This window comes from Psittacula echo (assembly GCF_963264785.1).
Source record: "Psittacula echo genome assembly, chromosome: 3".
NCBI classification, from domain to species: domain Eukaryota; kingdom Metazoa; phylum Chordata; class Aves; order Psittaciformes; family Psittacidae; genus Psittacula; species Psittacula echo.
The window spans coordinates 22,377,996-22,393,550 of NC_137736.1; the positions used below are offsets into that span (position 1 = coordinate 22,377,996).

Genomic DNA, 15,555 nt, shown 5'->3' on the forward strand with positions numbered 1-15,555 from the left:
GCAGGAGAGCTTCCTTTGGCTGGAGACACAACTGTTCATCCCTTTGAGGAGCTACTGGTTGGCCTCCCTTTCCAGGTAGGTTGCCTGGGTTAGGGAAAGGACAGGTTGGACAGCCAGGGTGTCACGGGCAGTCTAACAGTGAGGCTTAGAAGGACACCCTGACTTTTTTCCTTTTCATAGGGAGAAGCAGGAAGCATGTCCTGCTCATGCTCTGCTTCAACTTCCTCCCCACAGCATTCAAAAACCCCACAGGCAGCATCTTTTCAGGTGTTCCTTTCCTTGGCCCTGCTTCTGGCCTTTGCTCTGCACTTTCCTGGCAGTATCACAGGAGAAACTGGACAGTTGAGGGGAAACAGTTTTTTCCTTGCCAGAATATACACATTTCCTTGTACTAACCTGCACTTTTCTTCTCAGTTCTGTTCTCCCACCCCAAACCGCAGCTTGAGGAGAAAGGGTTTTTTTCTCTTCATACCCCAGTTCCTCACAGTTGTGTGTGCCATGTCCCAGGGAAGATCTGTCACTCCAGCAACACCTTGACAACCTGAGGGATTATGACCTCATTCTCTAACACTGCTGTTATAGATTTCCCTGAGAAACTGAAACAAAGATACATCCAAGGGACAGAAATTGCTTTTATTAAAAACATTCTAAAAGGTTATTTATAAAATGCATTTCATCATCAGCATTGGCACATACAATTGGTTAGGCGTCTTGGACTTTCATAATTTCAACTTGCAAAACAAGCTTTAGCTATATAAATTTGTTACAGACCTACCACCACACGCAACCATACTCAGATTTCAAGGATTGTAGAAAGACTTCAGCCTTCAAATATCAATTTCTTTAAAGAGAGACAGGTAAGCACTACACTTGCATACCTGGAAATAGCCACTTAGTAGAGTGGAGTCATCTTTAAAATTCAATGTGCCAAAGTAGAGTATTAAACCCAAAAGATATAAAATAAATAACTTGACTGCAGGGTTCAGGAAAGTTATTTAATAAATAAAGATGCATTGTGAGATACCTGATGTACAGTAACTTCTCTATTAAAAATCTGTACAGAAATGTGAATAAATATCCTTTTGTGAATTTAATTTTTTTAACAAGAAAACAACTTGCCCTTCCCTTCTGACTCCCAGATTAACACTGAAAGGGATTTAACTCCTCCAGGCTGAAGGAGCATATGAAAGAAAAGAAAACCCACTTCATTTATTTGCACTGAGTGTTAACAGTTTAAAAAGTTTCTCCCACTCCTACCTACCTTGTCCCAGAACTGCAGAAAGCTTTTCATAATTTCACTGTGATGTGCTTCTATTTCTATACAGGTCTGCTCATTTTACACACTGCATTCAAAAAAATGAAGACTGAAGGCCTACTGTAACTCCAGCAGACTTTAAGATGAATTTACAGCAGTGCAAAAGGCCACAGGGATTCCAAAGACACTGGAATATGTGTTGAATCCAACGCGCACATTTGTATCTGCAAAGCAAAGGCCCCAAACAGCAACTGCTTATGAGAACCGTATTGTATATTGCAATTCATCCAGGATTTCAATGAAGAGGCACTTCTTTCAATGAAGGAGTTTTAGATACTGGAGGTTCCATACAGACATGGACAGGGTTGCTTTGAAAGAGGTACAACAGAAAAAAATCCTCAAATGAGAAAAAAAAAATCACTGTGGTTTCAACTCAGGGAAATGAAACAGATGTTAGCAGTGTTTTGGGAATCCTCTGTGAAGTGAAACAATGCTGATGGAATGGTTGTGTACAACTGTGATTCAATTTGAGAGGTTTTTAATTAGATTACTTCGAAGACATGTTTAGACAATAGCTATGCAAACAGCTGAATTGGCACATTTGATTTATGGCAGTGACATAAATAAAGCCTGCTGCCAGGAGAATAACAAGCCTATTTTAATATAGTTATATGTTAAACAACAAATCTAAGCCCCACACTTTATCTTGGCAAGTTTAATACAAACAGAATCATTCTGCAGAATACAAGATGTTTAGAACCACCTGTTACTAGAGCTTTCATGATAAAGTCTGGGTTCATTTCTAAGCTGAATGATGTGTTTTCATTGGAGAAAGTTCTACACAGATAGAATAATTCAACTGGCCTTTAAGTATTGATTTAACCCTCCAAAGAGAACTGTCACCATTTTTTTTTTCCAGATTATTTTCTTTTCATGCATCTGCTAGATAGCTGGTAGGAAACCATTTGCCTAAAGGAAGTCCTAAAAAAGTGCTACCTCAAATCCCAACTTACACACCTTGCTTCCTTCCCAAAAGAACAGCTACAATCTCTGATCTATGTTCAGTGTAGAGTGGGATTAGAAAACAATTTAAACCAGGGATAAAAGCTAGAAAGTGGGAAATAGTTGGGTGAATTGTCATTTACTAGGACTACTGGAACTAGACTTCATCAGACAATCCATCCCTTCTGCCCCACACCTGCTCCCCAAGAACCGTACAGCTTGGGGTACTCCAGGGGAAAGACGTCAAGCGCTTGTAGATGCACAACAATGAAATTTGTGTTGGTCAAATTCAAGGGAAGCTACTCAAGCTGTGGCTTTAATATACACAAAATTACTGCAGTTTTCAAATCAGGCAGGGGGAGGTATACGTAACTGGCAATACGCCCTTGTTCTCTGTGGAGAACATCAGTGGTATGACAACAGAACCAGTATGACAACCATCAAAACCAGATCTAAAGTAAGCCCTTGCAGACACACTAAGTAATGCTACAGTAGAAAGGGCACAGGTTTTAATATGGTTTGGCTGAAACATGAGATAATTTGCCATACAGCCTCAGCAATACCATTATGCTGTTATGAACAGCAGAAGAATCAAGTGAATGCCTAAGTTTCATTCAAGCTGCAACATGCCTTTTAGAAAGGTGCTTAAAAGCTCAAATGACTCAATTTAATAAATAAATTTTAAGCTGAACACTGCTAGTGCTATGTGCATTAACACTGCTTCACATTCTTTCAAAGTAAATATATTGGACCTGGGAATACCTACAGTACCATAACCACGTTACCTGTCACCTTGGCCACGCTCCCTTTACATTTTAAACATACACCTCTACAGGACTTGCTAAGAAAATTTAGCAATAAAACATAGGTGTGTCACCACTGGCATTTTCATTTCATCCAATATCCAATCTACAGACAGACAGAACACATTAGAACTTCAGAAATCAGTTGTACCTTTAAAATAACATCTAGCTTTAACACAGTTTGGTGTCCAGGGACACCTAACTGCAACAGATAAAAAACTAATACAATACGGCTAAGATTAGGCTCCATCACCAGTCAGGTAAGTATGCACCATCAGGGTACCCTTTTGGAGAGGTGGGATGCAATAGGCAAGAACTTCTTTTCAGTTAAAATTAGTCTTCCGTAAATGCTTATTAGGAATTTCTATAGCGCTGACTTGAAGAGGCCAGGACCCACCAACAATTCCCGCTTGGATAGCTACTCCCGTTACAACTGCTAGGTCAGGATCTACAGAGGTGTTAGGTTCCTTTCCAAAGAAATCCTGAATAACTTTGCGTATCTGAGGAATCCGGGTGGAGCCTCCCACTAACACAATTTCATCCACTTCTGCTTTCTGGAGGTGGCCATCCTTCAACACTTGTTCAATGGGCACAAGAATCTTCTCAAAAAGGTCCTCATTTAACGTCTCAAACAGCTTCCTAGAGATTTCTGTTTCAAACACAACTTTGACAAAGTTGTTCTCTACTTTTGAGGTGTCTCCAGGATTTTTCAGGTCTCCTGTTTTTCGTGAAGGCTCATCTTTCAACACATTGTTTGGTTTTACCTCACTATCTGGAAGTTCTTTTGTAGGCTTCCTTTCTGGCATAGTCAACAACACCCTTAGCGTAGCTGTCTCATGAACAGTCAGATTTAACTTAACTGCTTCCACAGCCTGTCTGAGCCGATGTATTTCTTCTTTTCTTGTTGGCAGGGAGCCATACATTTGATGGAGCTGATTGTATAAATACAGCATCAACCTCTGATTAAAATCCTGTCCTCCAAGTTTGTTGTTGCCTGAAACATCAGAATATAAGGCATCAGACACATCACTCTCAAAGCTTCAGAAAGCAGCACACATCTTTTCATTTACTGGAGATGGTTGAGGGCCAGAACAATGACAGTAGGACCATAAGCATAGTGCAAGAGCAAACAGAGCTGTGAAAACAGATTTCACTAATTGTCCACTGAAGAACACGTGATGGGCAAGGCTGCTTGAAGGTAAAGGGGCCCAAGATAGTTGGTTGGCATTCAAGGATTGCTTATTCCAAGCTCAAGAGCTGAGCATCCCGACACGTAGGAAGTCAAGGAAGAGGGCCAGGAGACCTGCGTGGCTGAATAAGGAACTGCTGGGTATGCTCAAGTGGAAGAGCAGAGTTTATAGGTCATGGAAGGAGGGGCTGGCCACTCGGGAGGAATATAAGGCTGCTGCTAGAGGATGTAGGAAGGCAGCTAGGATGGCTAAGACCTCCTTAGAATTAAATCTGGCCAGAGGGGTCAAGGACAACAGAAAGAGCTTTTTCAAATACATAGCTGATAAAACTAATACCAGAGGCAAGGTTGGCCCACTGGTGAACGGGATGGGTGCCCTGGTGACAGAAGATACTGAGATGGCAGAGTTATTGAATGCCTTCTTTGTGTCAGTCTACTCTGTTGGAGGCAGTCCTGAAGAACCCTGTACTCCTGAGACCTCAGATGAAGTCAGGTCACTGGAGCGGTTTGCCTTAGTCCATGAGGAATGGGTTAGGGACCAGTTGAGCAATCTGGACATCCATAAATCCATGGGTCCAGATGGGATGCACCCGCGGGTGTTGAGGGAACTGGCGGAAGTCATTGCTAGACCACTCTCCATCATCTTTACCAAGTCTTGGGAAACGGGAGAGGTGCCTGAGGACTGGAGGAAAGCAAATGTCACTCCAGTCTTCAAAAAAGGCAAGAAGGAGGACCCGGGTAACTATAGACCGGTCAGCCTCACCTCCATCCCTGGGAAAGTGATGGAACACCTTATCCTTGATGCCATCTTAAGGCATGTCAAGGATAAGAGGGTTATGAAGGGCAGTCAACATGGCTTTACCAAGGGGAAGTCATGCTTGACCAGCCTCATAGCCTTTTATGAGGAAATAACACGGTGGATGGATGATGGCAGAGCGGTGGATGTGGTCTACCTTGACTTCAGCAAAGCATTTGACACAGTCTCCCACAGCATCCTCATAGCTAAATTGAGGAAGTGTGGCCTGGATGATCAGGTAGTGAGATGGACTGCGAACTGGCTGAAGGACAGAAGCCAGAGAGTTGTAGTCTATGGGGCGGAGTCCAGTTGGAGGCCTGTATCTAGTGGAGTGCCTCAAGGGTCAGTATTGGGACCAGTATTATTTAATATATTCATCAATGATTTAGATGAGGGAATTGAGTGTACTGTCAGCAAGTTTGCTGATGACACTAAGCTGGGAGGAGTGGCTGACACGCCAGAAGGCTGTGCTGCCATCCAGCGGGACCTGGACAGGCTGGAGAGTTGGGCAGGGAGTAACTTGATGAAATATAACAAGGGAAAGTGTAGAGTCCTGCATCTGGGCAGGAACAACCCCAGGTTCCAGTATAGGTTGGGGAACGACCTGTTAGAGAGTAGTGTAGGGGAGAGGGACCTGGGGGTCCTAGTGGACAGCAGGATGACCATGAGCCAACACTGTGCCCTTGTGGCCAGGAAGGCCAATGGCATCCTGGGGTGTATTAGAAGGGGGGTGGTCAGTAGGTCGAGAGAGGTCCTCCTTCCCCTCTACTCGGCCCTGGTGAGACCGCATCTGGAATATTGTGTCCAGTTCTGGGCCCCTCAGTTCAAGAAGGACAGGGACCTGCTGGAGAGAGTCCAGCGCAGGGCGACAAAGATGATTAAGGGAGTGGAGCATCTCCCTTATGAGGAAAGGCTGAGGGAGCTGGGTCTCTATAGTTTGGAGAAGAGGAGACTGCGGGGGGACCTTATTAGTGTATATAAATATATAAAGGGGGAGTGTCATGAGGATGGAGCCAGGCTCTTCTCAATGGCAAACTATGATAAGACAAGGGGTAATGGGTATAAACTGGAACACAAGAGGTTCCACTTAAACTTGAGAAGAAACTTCTTCTCAGTGAGGGTGACAGAACACTGGAACAGGCTGCCCAGGGAGGTTGTGGAGTCTCCTTCTTTGGAGACATTCAAAACCCGCCTGGACACATTCCTGTGTAACCTTATCTAGGTGTTCCTGCTCTGGCAGGGGGATTGGACTAGATGATCTCTTGAGGTCCCTTCCAATCTCTAACATACTGTGATACTGTGATACTGTGGTAGTAATTTCCAGATTTTTATTTAGCAATAATTATAGAACCTACTCCCCTCAGTGGTTTACCCTTGGAACTGCTCTGCTACACTCTTAACAGGAAAAAGCCATGGCTGTGAACTCAGAGGTATTTCTGAAGAAGAAACCATGTAATGACAAATTTTGAGCTGGAACCCTGTGATTGAAGTGCAATCTCTCACAGCAAATTGTTTCTCCAGCTAATTTCCCTCTCTGCCTGGAATGAGTTTTCTCTTAGCACTTCCACAGTAGGGCTTTATCAGGATTATTGTTCTACCAGTTTCAAGTTACTCAACATCTTCATGCACCCACATGAAAAAACACATTACCACTGAAGTACATGTAAATACCCTGCCTAAAGCAGGAGAATATACATAACCAGTTCCTACTGAAAGAATACTCTTGCACCGTGTTTCCAAAACCTTTCAAAACAATTGCTTTCCATTCAACAGAGCTAAAAGGAAATGACCTGTGGGCTTTCATCCATGTTGAACAATGTTCTCAAAGCTTTCACCATTTGGGTTTTTTTTGGACTGAAAACAGGAGTTCACTTAGTGGGTCTCTGTCTAAATGAAGCTGCTGAATTATGTCTTGCTATTCACTCCTACTGGACTGAGCACCAGCTCATATCAAAACTGAAGGCAACACAAGCAGTTAGCACTGCAGTCACAAACATAATTGTGCATGAAAGGCAGAAGAGAACACATTCAGAGAACACTTTGCAACAAGGCTGGCACCTTTTAAGAGCCCCTATAATGTGACTTTGGGTGCACCTTTTATTTTCCCCCCATTCCTTGAGGAAGTAAAGAGTTTTTCTCACCTGCCATGGCTCTTGTGAGGAACATCCCTCCCTGCTTGTTCAACAGAGACACATCCAAAGTTCCTCCACCCAAATCCACCACCAGAACATTAAACACATCAGCATTGTGGAGTCCATAAGCCATAGCTGCAGCTGTGGGTTCATTGATGACTCGCAAAATTTTTAGCCCTGCAAAGAGCAAAGATACCAAGCAAGAGTCAGGCACACATCTGAGAAAAGTGAAGTTCTCACATCATAATGACATTTGCCATAAGCTGGTTGGCTGTTTTTTTTAACCAAACTTACCTTAAGTAAAATGTCAGATCTCAAGGAAAGTTTTCTAAGCAGTAATACTTGATGAACTCTTTACCATACTCAAGTCTAAAGCAGTACTCCTTCAGCATCAGGGTGAAGTCATGAACCATGATTTGCCCAAACACATTTCTTCCACAGAAATCTTGCTAATGAGACTGACATGTTCTATTTCTGTTTAAATTACTGTCAGTGGGTGCTCTGCACCAACTCTCTATTTGGAGGTTGCCAAAAAGACTTATTTTCCCTGAAGCAAAACTTACTTCTTCTAGCTACCTATATCTGCGTTAGTTCGCTGCACCTGTTGGTACCCAGGAGTTCTCTGCTGTTCCTCGCAACTGTTAATGGTCTGCAAAAAACAAAAATCCCTTCTGAGGTCTTCCATCACTGATTTGCTGTGTCTATACCCTCCCCAAAGACTTTACTGTTGGAGAAACAGACCTTAGGATTTCCTAGAAAAACACTAGAATAAGGATGCATCACCTGCAATATTAGCTGCCTTAATGGTAGAATTCCGTTGCCTTTCATCAAACTCTGCTGGCACAGAGATGACTGCATTTGAAACAGGCATGCCAATATAGTCTTCTGCCATTCTCTTCAATTTCAGCAGCAGCTGAGAGCCAATATACTCTGGAGTGATGCGAAAAGTTTCATTAATTGTCAAAGAAAATTCAGCTGATCCATTGTTGTTGAAAATCTAGGAGGAAAAAGCAACATGACCCACATGTAAGAAGCCACCTTCTTATGCTCTCCCACCAATTATTTGCATGTAGCCTGAGTATTCTGGAAAAATCTAAATGTGCTTTTCCACTTCCTGAGTCACTTCTATTCCTTGACTATGAGTACTATGCAAAACACGTGACTTAAGGGATCCAAGTACACCCAAAGTAGTGACGCCGTCTGTGCCCATGTAAGACACATTAAAAAACAAAGTTAAGACCTAGCAACTGTGTGAAAGCTTCAACACCCCCTTCGAAGATAAAAGTAATTCTTTTTAATCATTAGACTTTTTAATTTTAGACTATGAGGGGAGCTGAAGTTTCAGCAACTTCACAGTGAGAATTTCAAGTTGAAATTTATCCTTTAAGAAAACGGGCTGGAAGGTTACCCAGAAACAGATTTCACAGTAGAGGAACGGGTCCTCTGGAAAATCACCATCAGCTCTCATGCAGAGGTATGCTGCTTCTACAACCGTTTCCTCCTTCTCTCTATAGATACCTCTTATGGTCTTCAGACATATAAGATTTAGCCAAGTGACTCAAGGTCAGACAAGCTAGTTACTTACTACATGTTTTAAGCATCCCATAGCTTACTGCTTGGAGAGAACTGAAGGATAAGGCTACTCACCTTAAAGGGATACCTGCTACTTTCACTTTTCAGTTCTTCTGAACTGAAGATTTTCCCAATGAATCTTTTTGCATCATATATGGTGTTCTGAGGGTTTGAGTCAGCCAGTTCTAGGCCATCGTATCCTACATACACGCCTTTGTCCGTGAAAGAGACTATACTTGGAATGCTGTTGTGCCCATTTTCATCTGCAATAACCTTCACCAGCCCCGTTCCAGGAAGAAAGACACCAACAGAGCAATAAGTTGTGCCAAGATCAATCCCGATTACTTTTGGTGCAGGCATTGGTAAGTATTGCTGTGCTAGGTAGCCAGCTAACAGGAGAGCCAAAACAGCTGAACCTGAAACACAGAGTTTTAAAAAATAGGGTTAGAGTAGCTACTGCTGCAAACTTACAAGCCAGTGAATATTAACACTTATTTAATGCATAACAGTATTATGCGTTACACTTCAAGTGGCTTTCATGCCCTTAAGCCTGTTCAGCTACTCAATTACTTTTCTGTTTCCTTAAAGGTCAGCAGCAAATTCAGGTCTCTTAATCCAACAAAAAGTGCTTAGAAGAGTCAAATGTCTCAGCCATTAAATGCTACAGCAACTTTAAAAAGCCCAAGAGGTACAGCAAAACTGACAATATCACCACCCTGCAATAATTCTTTTCCTCTGTGCAAGGTATTTCAGAAATAGGCTAATTAGTATTTGAAGGGGAACTGTCTATGAGTGACCCCTCCCTAAGGGACAGCTGCTTAATGAGGCTGCACAAAATCCCAGTGAAATGACAAACTCCCAACCCAAACATCTCCAGCTTCAACAGAAGTCTAAACATAAGGAGATGCAAACCTATGTCAGCTCCTCCTGGTTCTGTCATAGCCCCCAGACAGTATCTTCCCACACCTCTGAATCTTTTCTATGCCTTGAAATCAAGGGGTAGAGTAGTTTAAGTGCGAAATAGATTGGTTTTAAAATCTTATTTTACATATATTCAACTGACAAAGCAAGAAACCTGAAAACCTAATAACGCCTCAGCAAAGGGGGGGGGGGGGGGGGAAGGAAAAGAGGGAGGGAAACTCCAATAAACAAACAAAATCTCAAGAACTCCGAACAGCTGAAGTTTCGACGAGCGGATAAGCCCTGCTCCGCAGCACGGCAGGCCGGGCACAGCTGCATTTCACACAAACCAGTGACAAAAACCAGGTTTACTTTCAGCCGCCAATTTCGCAAGACCTTTCTTCGCAATACGGCGCTGAGCGCCTCGGCCCTCCCAACAGGGCGACACTCCGCGCCGGCCGCAGGGAACCCCCGCGGTATAAAGGTGACAAAGCGGGCAAGGCTGCGACAGCCCCACCAAGCCCCGCGGTGGGAGTCAGCGGCCTCCTCAAAGGCCCCAGCCCGAGACAGGGTGACGGGACGTGCCTGAGCCCCGCCAACCGGAGGCCACCACGGGCGGAGCAGGAGCGACCAGCGTTCCGCCGGGGCCGCCGCCCCTCACCTCACCCCCTGGCACCGTCCCCTCAGCCGCCCGGACGGGGACAGGCCCCCGGCCCTGCTCACCCAGCACCGCCATCTGCCCCGCCATCGCTGTGAGCCGGCTCCGCGAGCACCAGCCTACGCCGACTGCTGACGGCTCCTTCCGGGCGGCGGAGCGCGGCACAGCACGCCGGGACTGCTGGTACGGGCGTCCCGCCCGCCTCTCCCAAGCTGGTGTAGCGTAGTGGACGGGAAATCCACAACTCCCAGGGGGCATAGGGGCACGGCCGTTTCCGGCGGACCAGCCAATGGGCTGCGAGGAAATGTCATCTAGGCAGTGAGAAGCTGTGGGTCACACCTCCCGGCGCACGCGCAGTCGCGATGGCTGCTGGGAGTGGTAGTTCGGTTGGCAGCCATGGCGCTGGAGCGGCCTGCATGGTGCCCGGGGCGGTAAGGACCGGCAGCTGGCTTCCCGCCCGCCACAGCGTTCATCCCCTGGGCACGGGCAGGCAGCACAGAGCGGTGCCGAGCAGGGACACTTCCTTTCCCAGTCAGCAGGCTCCTGCCTGCGTAAGGCGTTAGAGACCGTAGATGTGGCACTGCCAAGTCAGCACACAGTAACGCTGTTAAGCATTTAAAAGTAATTATCGCGATTATTGATTATTCTTTATCATTCTTGCTGGCACCCAGTAATAATGATAAAAACACCCGGAAACACTCCACCCAGTGTTTGAGAGCCTTCCGCCAAGGCGGGCAGCTGCCCTCACAGCCTCGGCGCTGGCGCGCATGGGAGAGCCACCGCTGCCGCGCAACAAGCAGGGGCTGCTGCAGGCGGGGCCGTCGGTAGGCGCGCCGGCTGCTGTGGGGGAATGGCCTTGGCCCTGAACGAGGAAAGCCCCTGCTCAGGGAGCTGACCTGCCGTTTGCTGCCAGCGCCGGTCCTGGCGCCAGACCTCGACCTCTCGGCACCGGGGAAGGGGCTTCGATCCAACACGGCGTTAAGCTGGAGCAGAGGGTTTGTGTTTCATCTGCTCTGTGATGCTGTCTCCAGAGAGAGCAGCAGGGTCTCCTGCGCTGAGGCTGCACGTTCCCTTTTAAAAACACTTAATCTCCTCTCCCTGAAGTGCTCTAATGAGTTTTGCAACTTATCAGCGTTCTTTCAATGCTACGGTTCAATAGCGAGACAGCCACGGCAGTTCTTTATCAGTGCTGAGGGAAGAATTCCTTCTTGGCCGCCTGACATTTAGACAACAGGAGAACACAGATGAAACCGGACCCTTGAATACGTAGCGTTCCTCCTCGAGGAGCACACTTACCTAACCCAAGAAATACAGCAGGAAGTACAGTGTGGGTTGCTTCCTGTCAGCTCTCCGTCTATTAAGCTCTGCTCTCATAAGGAGGAGCAGATTTTCAGGTTCTTGCAGGTCAGGTTTCTGTTTCAGGCAGGAATTAATGGTGACAATCTACTGTTTCCTTAATGGAATTTAAATTTTTTTTTTTTTTTTTTTTTTTTTTTTTTTAAATAGACTGTGGGCATAAATGAATAGCTGGTAACAATAGCATAGTGGAAGAAAAGTTAGGCTAAGTTCCACTGCAGTTACCATCTCTAGCATGTTTGTTTCTCCTCAGTGATGGAAAGACACATAGCCCAAAAGTAGTTTCCAGGAGCTTGCTTCTTACAAGTTCCTTCTTTATGCCAAAAGCAGCACCACTTTAAGCTAATAATAAAAATGTGTGGATCCTCCATTTTATGATTAAGATAGGTACAGTGATGTGGTTCATACTCAGCACAAGAAGGCAGAAACTCCCCAGTAAGGGAAGAGAAGGTTAAATCTTCTTAATGACTAATGATCTGACTGTTTTCTAATGATGTGTCTAACTAATTTCTTTTCCATGCATAAGACTTGGATACTTTACTCATGTTTCTTGAAGTGGGACCATTGTTGTTGTGATCATTCTTAAGTTATTTAAGTGGGGGAAAACTTGTAATCGTTGTTTATACTATTTCCTCACTTGTATAACTCTAGAGTAGGCACCTTGTATTTTACACAACTGTCAGTGGATGGTAAGCATTAAAAAAAAAGAGGTTTAGTGTAAACAGGGCATACAATTAAAGTGGATTTTGCTCATAATCTTGATATTTAATGGCAATGTGATACTTTAATATATAGGGACCATGTGAAATATCGCACTAAGCAATGCAGATATGTAGGGATGCTTTTTTAAAAAAAACACTGATACAAAAGCTCATTTCAGAGATTTCTTCCTTTTCTAAAGCATAGGCCAGGCTCTGTTTTTTGGCCTTGAGGTTAAAAGACATTGGGATCTTTTGATAACTTACCTGCTGAAGGTCAGAATTCAAGTGCCTATATAGTTTCCATTCTGTTTCTTCATAACAGAGCTACTTAATGAGTTTAGCGTATCAGTCAAGGACTCCACACCTGAATCAGGATCCCCAGAGGCCTGACTGTTCCCTGCAAAGTCACACAGGCTGTCTGCCTGCCTGCCTGGAGTCAAATCAAGGAGGGAGCCTCGGCAGGCTTCTTGCAGTGCAGCAAACGCGTATCATGCCAGAAGCTTCTTTGGAAGCCACCGCCCTCCCTGTAGCCATTTTTGGCTTTTGTGCAGTTTGAAGGCTGGATCCATTGTACGTACTCTGTAGCCTCTTAAAGGCAACACTGGATTTTCAGGACGCATGCTCAGATGAAGCCAGAAGTGCCTGATTTTTCCCCTACATCTGCTCTATGACCTATCAGGATCCGCTCATGGATGCTCCTGGACTCTGCACAGAGATGCCAGACTTCTTTCGCATCTGCAAAATCAGCAGAACTAATCCTAGTGACCTTGCTCTTGGTTTTTTTGAACATTCCCAGAGTGTCTCCTCTGTCAGCTTCTTTTACCTGCTCTTGCACACCTCTCCTCCAGGAGAATGAGACCTGTTTCCATTTTCTTCTTATCTGAGGAGCTACTACAACCAGGAGTGGGTTGTTCAGGAGCAGAAGGGAATGTTCAGAGCTTCTGGAGAAAATGGCTTGATTTTGCACAGAATAATTAAATATTCATTGGTCAATAGAGGGAGAGGGTTATTTTGCTGGGATGGGAAAGCTATGGGTGGCCCCTACAGACTGCCTCATGGGGAATCCATCAGTGTAGTTAGAGGCAGACACTGGTCTTTTTTTCCTGAAACAACATGCTTTAGCCACTTCCCTGTGGCAAGGCATGTACTTGAGCATCCTCCCCTGAGGGTGGGCAGTGCAAGTTCAGACCCATACTACTCCTTTGAAAAAGCTTCACAGGATGTAGCTGAATGAGGGTAAGTGAGGTGCTGCAGGGACATGGGCCACTAGGGCAACCACTTCTGGTATCTGTTGATTTGGGTACCTGGGCTGCGCTGGCTGCATAGCATCAACTGGGCCTTGGTGATCACCCACCTGGCCCTCAACACTTGCCTGCCACTGACTTGAGTGGGAAGTGGGCATGCAGCTAACTCCCTCTGAGGGTCTTGTCGAAGTGCTTGTTTACCCCTATTTGTGCATCTGTTCACTCTGGTAGAAAGCTGTTTGTAACATTTCAAAAGGGTTTTGTGGATTAATTTCCTTCGAGGGGCTGTTGTTTTCCTCTGGTGCTTTGATAGGTGGAGGTAAACATGGTTTTGTCTGTAAGTAGCTTGAGGGAGAGAGTTGTACTTACAGTGTAAGAGCAGAGGCTGGTTTTCAAATGGTCTCCCATCAGATGTGAACTGGTGTCTGCAGGAAAAAACCTTGCTACACTGGGGAGTAATGCTGAAAATGTAGAGCTGTGACGTGCTAAACACAGTTCAAGCATTCGGTGTGTGTGTAATCAAATGCAGCTTGTTCTTACTTGTAGCATGTTTTGCATCAGCTGTATTCCCACATTTGGAGAAAAGGGATTTGAGTTTGCAAAGCCATCTTTTCTGCCATCATGCAAAACAGGCTTCCTCTTTCCTAGAGTATACTCAGTGAGTGCTCTCTGCACCGTCTCAGTCGTTTTCAAGCCAGTGTCCAAAACTGAAACACAGGGTATAGGGACATGGCCAGAGCAAAGTGTGGTCCCAGCAAGCCAGTATGATCACACTTGTTTTCCCACTGTGAAGAAGGAAGGGGGAGAGGGAATTGGATCCACTTCTTAGGGGGAGAATGTAGTCAATGTCTCTATGAGCAGGGAGGTGATTTATTTAGATGCAAAAATCTGAAACCTCATTTTCAGTTTTTTTAACTTAGAGAAAAGCAGGTTCTTAGAGTTAGTGCAATCCCATCATCTAAATTACGGAGAAAGTCACTGATAGTTCCCTTCCCTAATTAAAACATTGATCTTCTCCTGTTGTATATGGTTGAGCAAGGGAAGGGTGTCAGCAGAGCCCAGTCTTCCTCTGAAAGACAGTTCAATGTCAGGCAGCTGGAAGAGGAACATAACCTTCAATTTAGATGCAAAAGTTTCCATTTAAATTCCAGCACATAGCTTAAAGATTTCTGGCTGCCGTTGAGTGGCTGGCTGGCCGTCGCCAACTAGGTGTGCGCTGAATTCCTCATCAGCCAGAAACCCGTTCCTCAGCCCCAGAGGCAGCGGGAGCAGCTCGGGGCTGCTCCGAGGATTCATAGCCCCGGAGAGCTGAACCAGCAGAGGAGAGACAAGTACAAGAAGCTTCCACCAGATGTCTCTGCCATGCAGCGTTGCTTCCACTGCCCGCTTTTGGCGCTTGACAGATACCTGCAGATTCATATAAAGCATATTAACCTTTTGCAATCGTTATCCAAATTCTTGTAAAGGCATAAGTCATGAAAACGGTGTCTCATTTTTCATCACGGTTTATTTAATTGCCTTAACATACGCATTTCACTGAACTCTCATGAAATCATTTTGAGGTTAACAATGAAATTACTATTTCCCCTTTCATGAACACAGTTGCAGTGATAACATTATAATGTAACCCAGTAGCTGTCCAGGAAAAACCGTCTGGAAGAGAAATGAGATTTTCACTGGTCTTGCTCCCACTTCTCTACTTGAATTTCAGTTGGTCTGCATGCTGATACATCTTGCTGTGGTGTGAAAAAAGAAAAAAACAAATAAAAGCAGAGACCTTCTATAGAAGAAACAAAGCAGGTTTGGCACTTACTGGTCTGATAACAGAATTTATCTTCCTGCTTCACTGTAGTGCCATTTTGGTTAGGTGTTCCAAGGCAAAGGGTGAATGGCAGCTGTGAGATTGGCTGAATTTTCCCTGGCCATGACAGCCTGTGTTAGTGGGGC

The 15,555-nt window shown here is 45.0% G+C and overlaps 1 protein-coding gene across 2 annotated transcripts; it reads right to left on the bottom strand.

The window, feature by feature from the left end:
- Nucleotides 1–614: 614 nt before the first annotated feature.
- HSPA13 (heat shock protein family A (Hsp70) member 13) lies at nt 615–10,514 on the bottom strand. 2 transcript variants are annotated; one of them, XM_080614200.1, is made up of 5 exons: nt 10,373–10,514; nt 8,825–9,165; nt 7,961–8,174; nt 7,187–7,354; nt 615–4,054 (listed from the first exon to the last, which is right to left on the bottom strand). In XM_080614200.1, the coding sequence occupies exons 1-5, from the start codon at nt 10,395–10,397 to the stop codon at nt 3,384–3,386; spliced, it is 1,419 nt and encodes a 472-aa protein (XP_080470326.1). In that variant the 5' UTR covers nt 10,398–10,514; the 3' UTR covers nt 615–3,383. The 2 variants fall into 2 exon arrangements, with proteins under 2 accessions (XP_080470326.1, XP_080470327.1); XM_080614201.1 differs by having other exon boundaries at nt 10,311–10,415.
- Between the last annotated feature and the right edge of the window lie 5,041 nt (nt 10,515–15,555).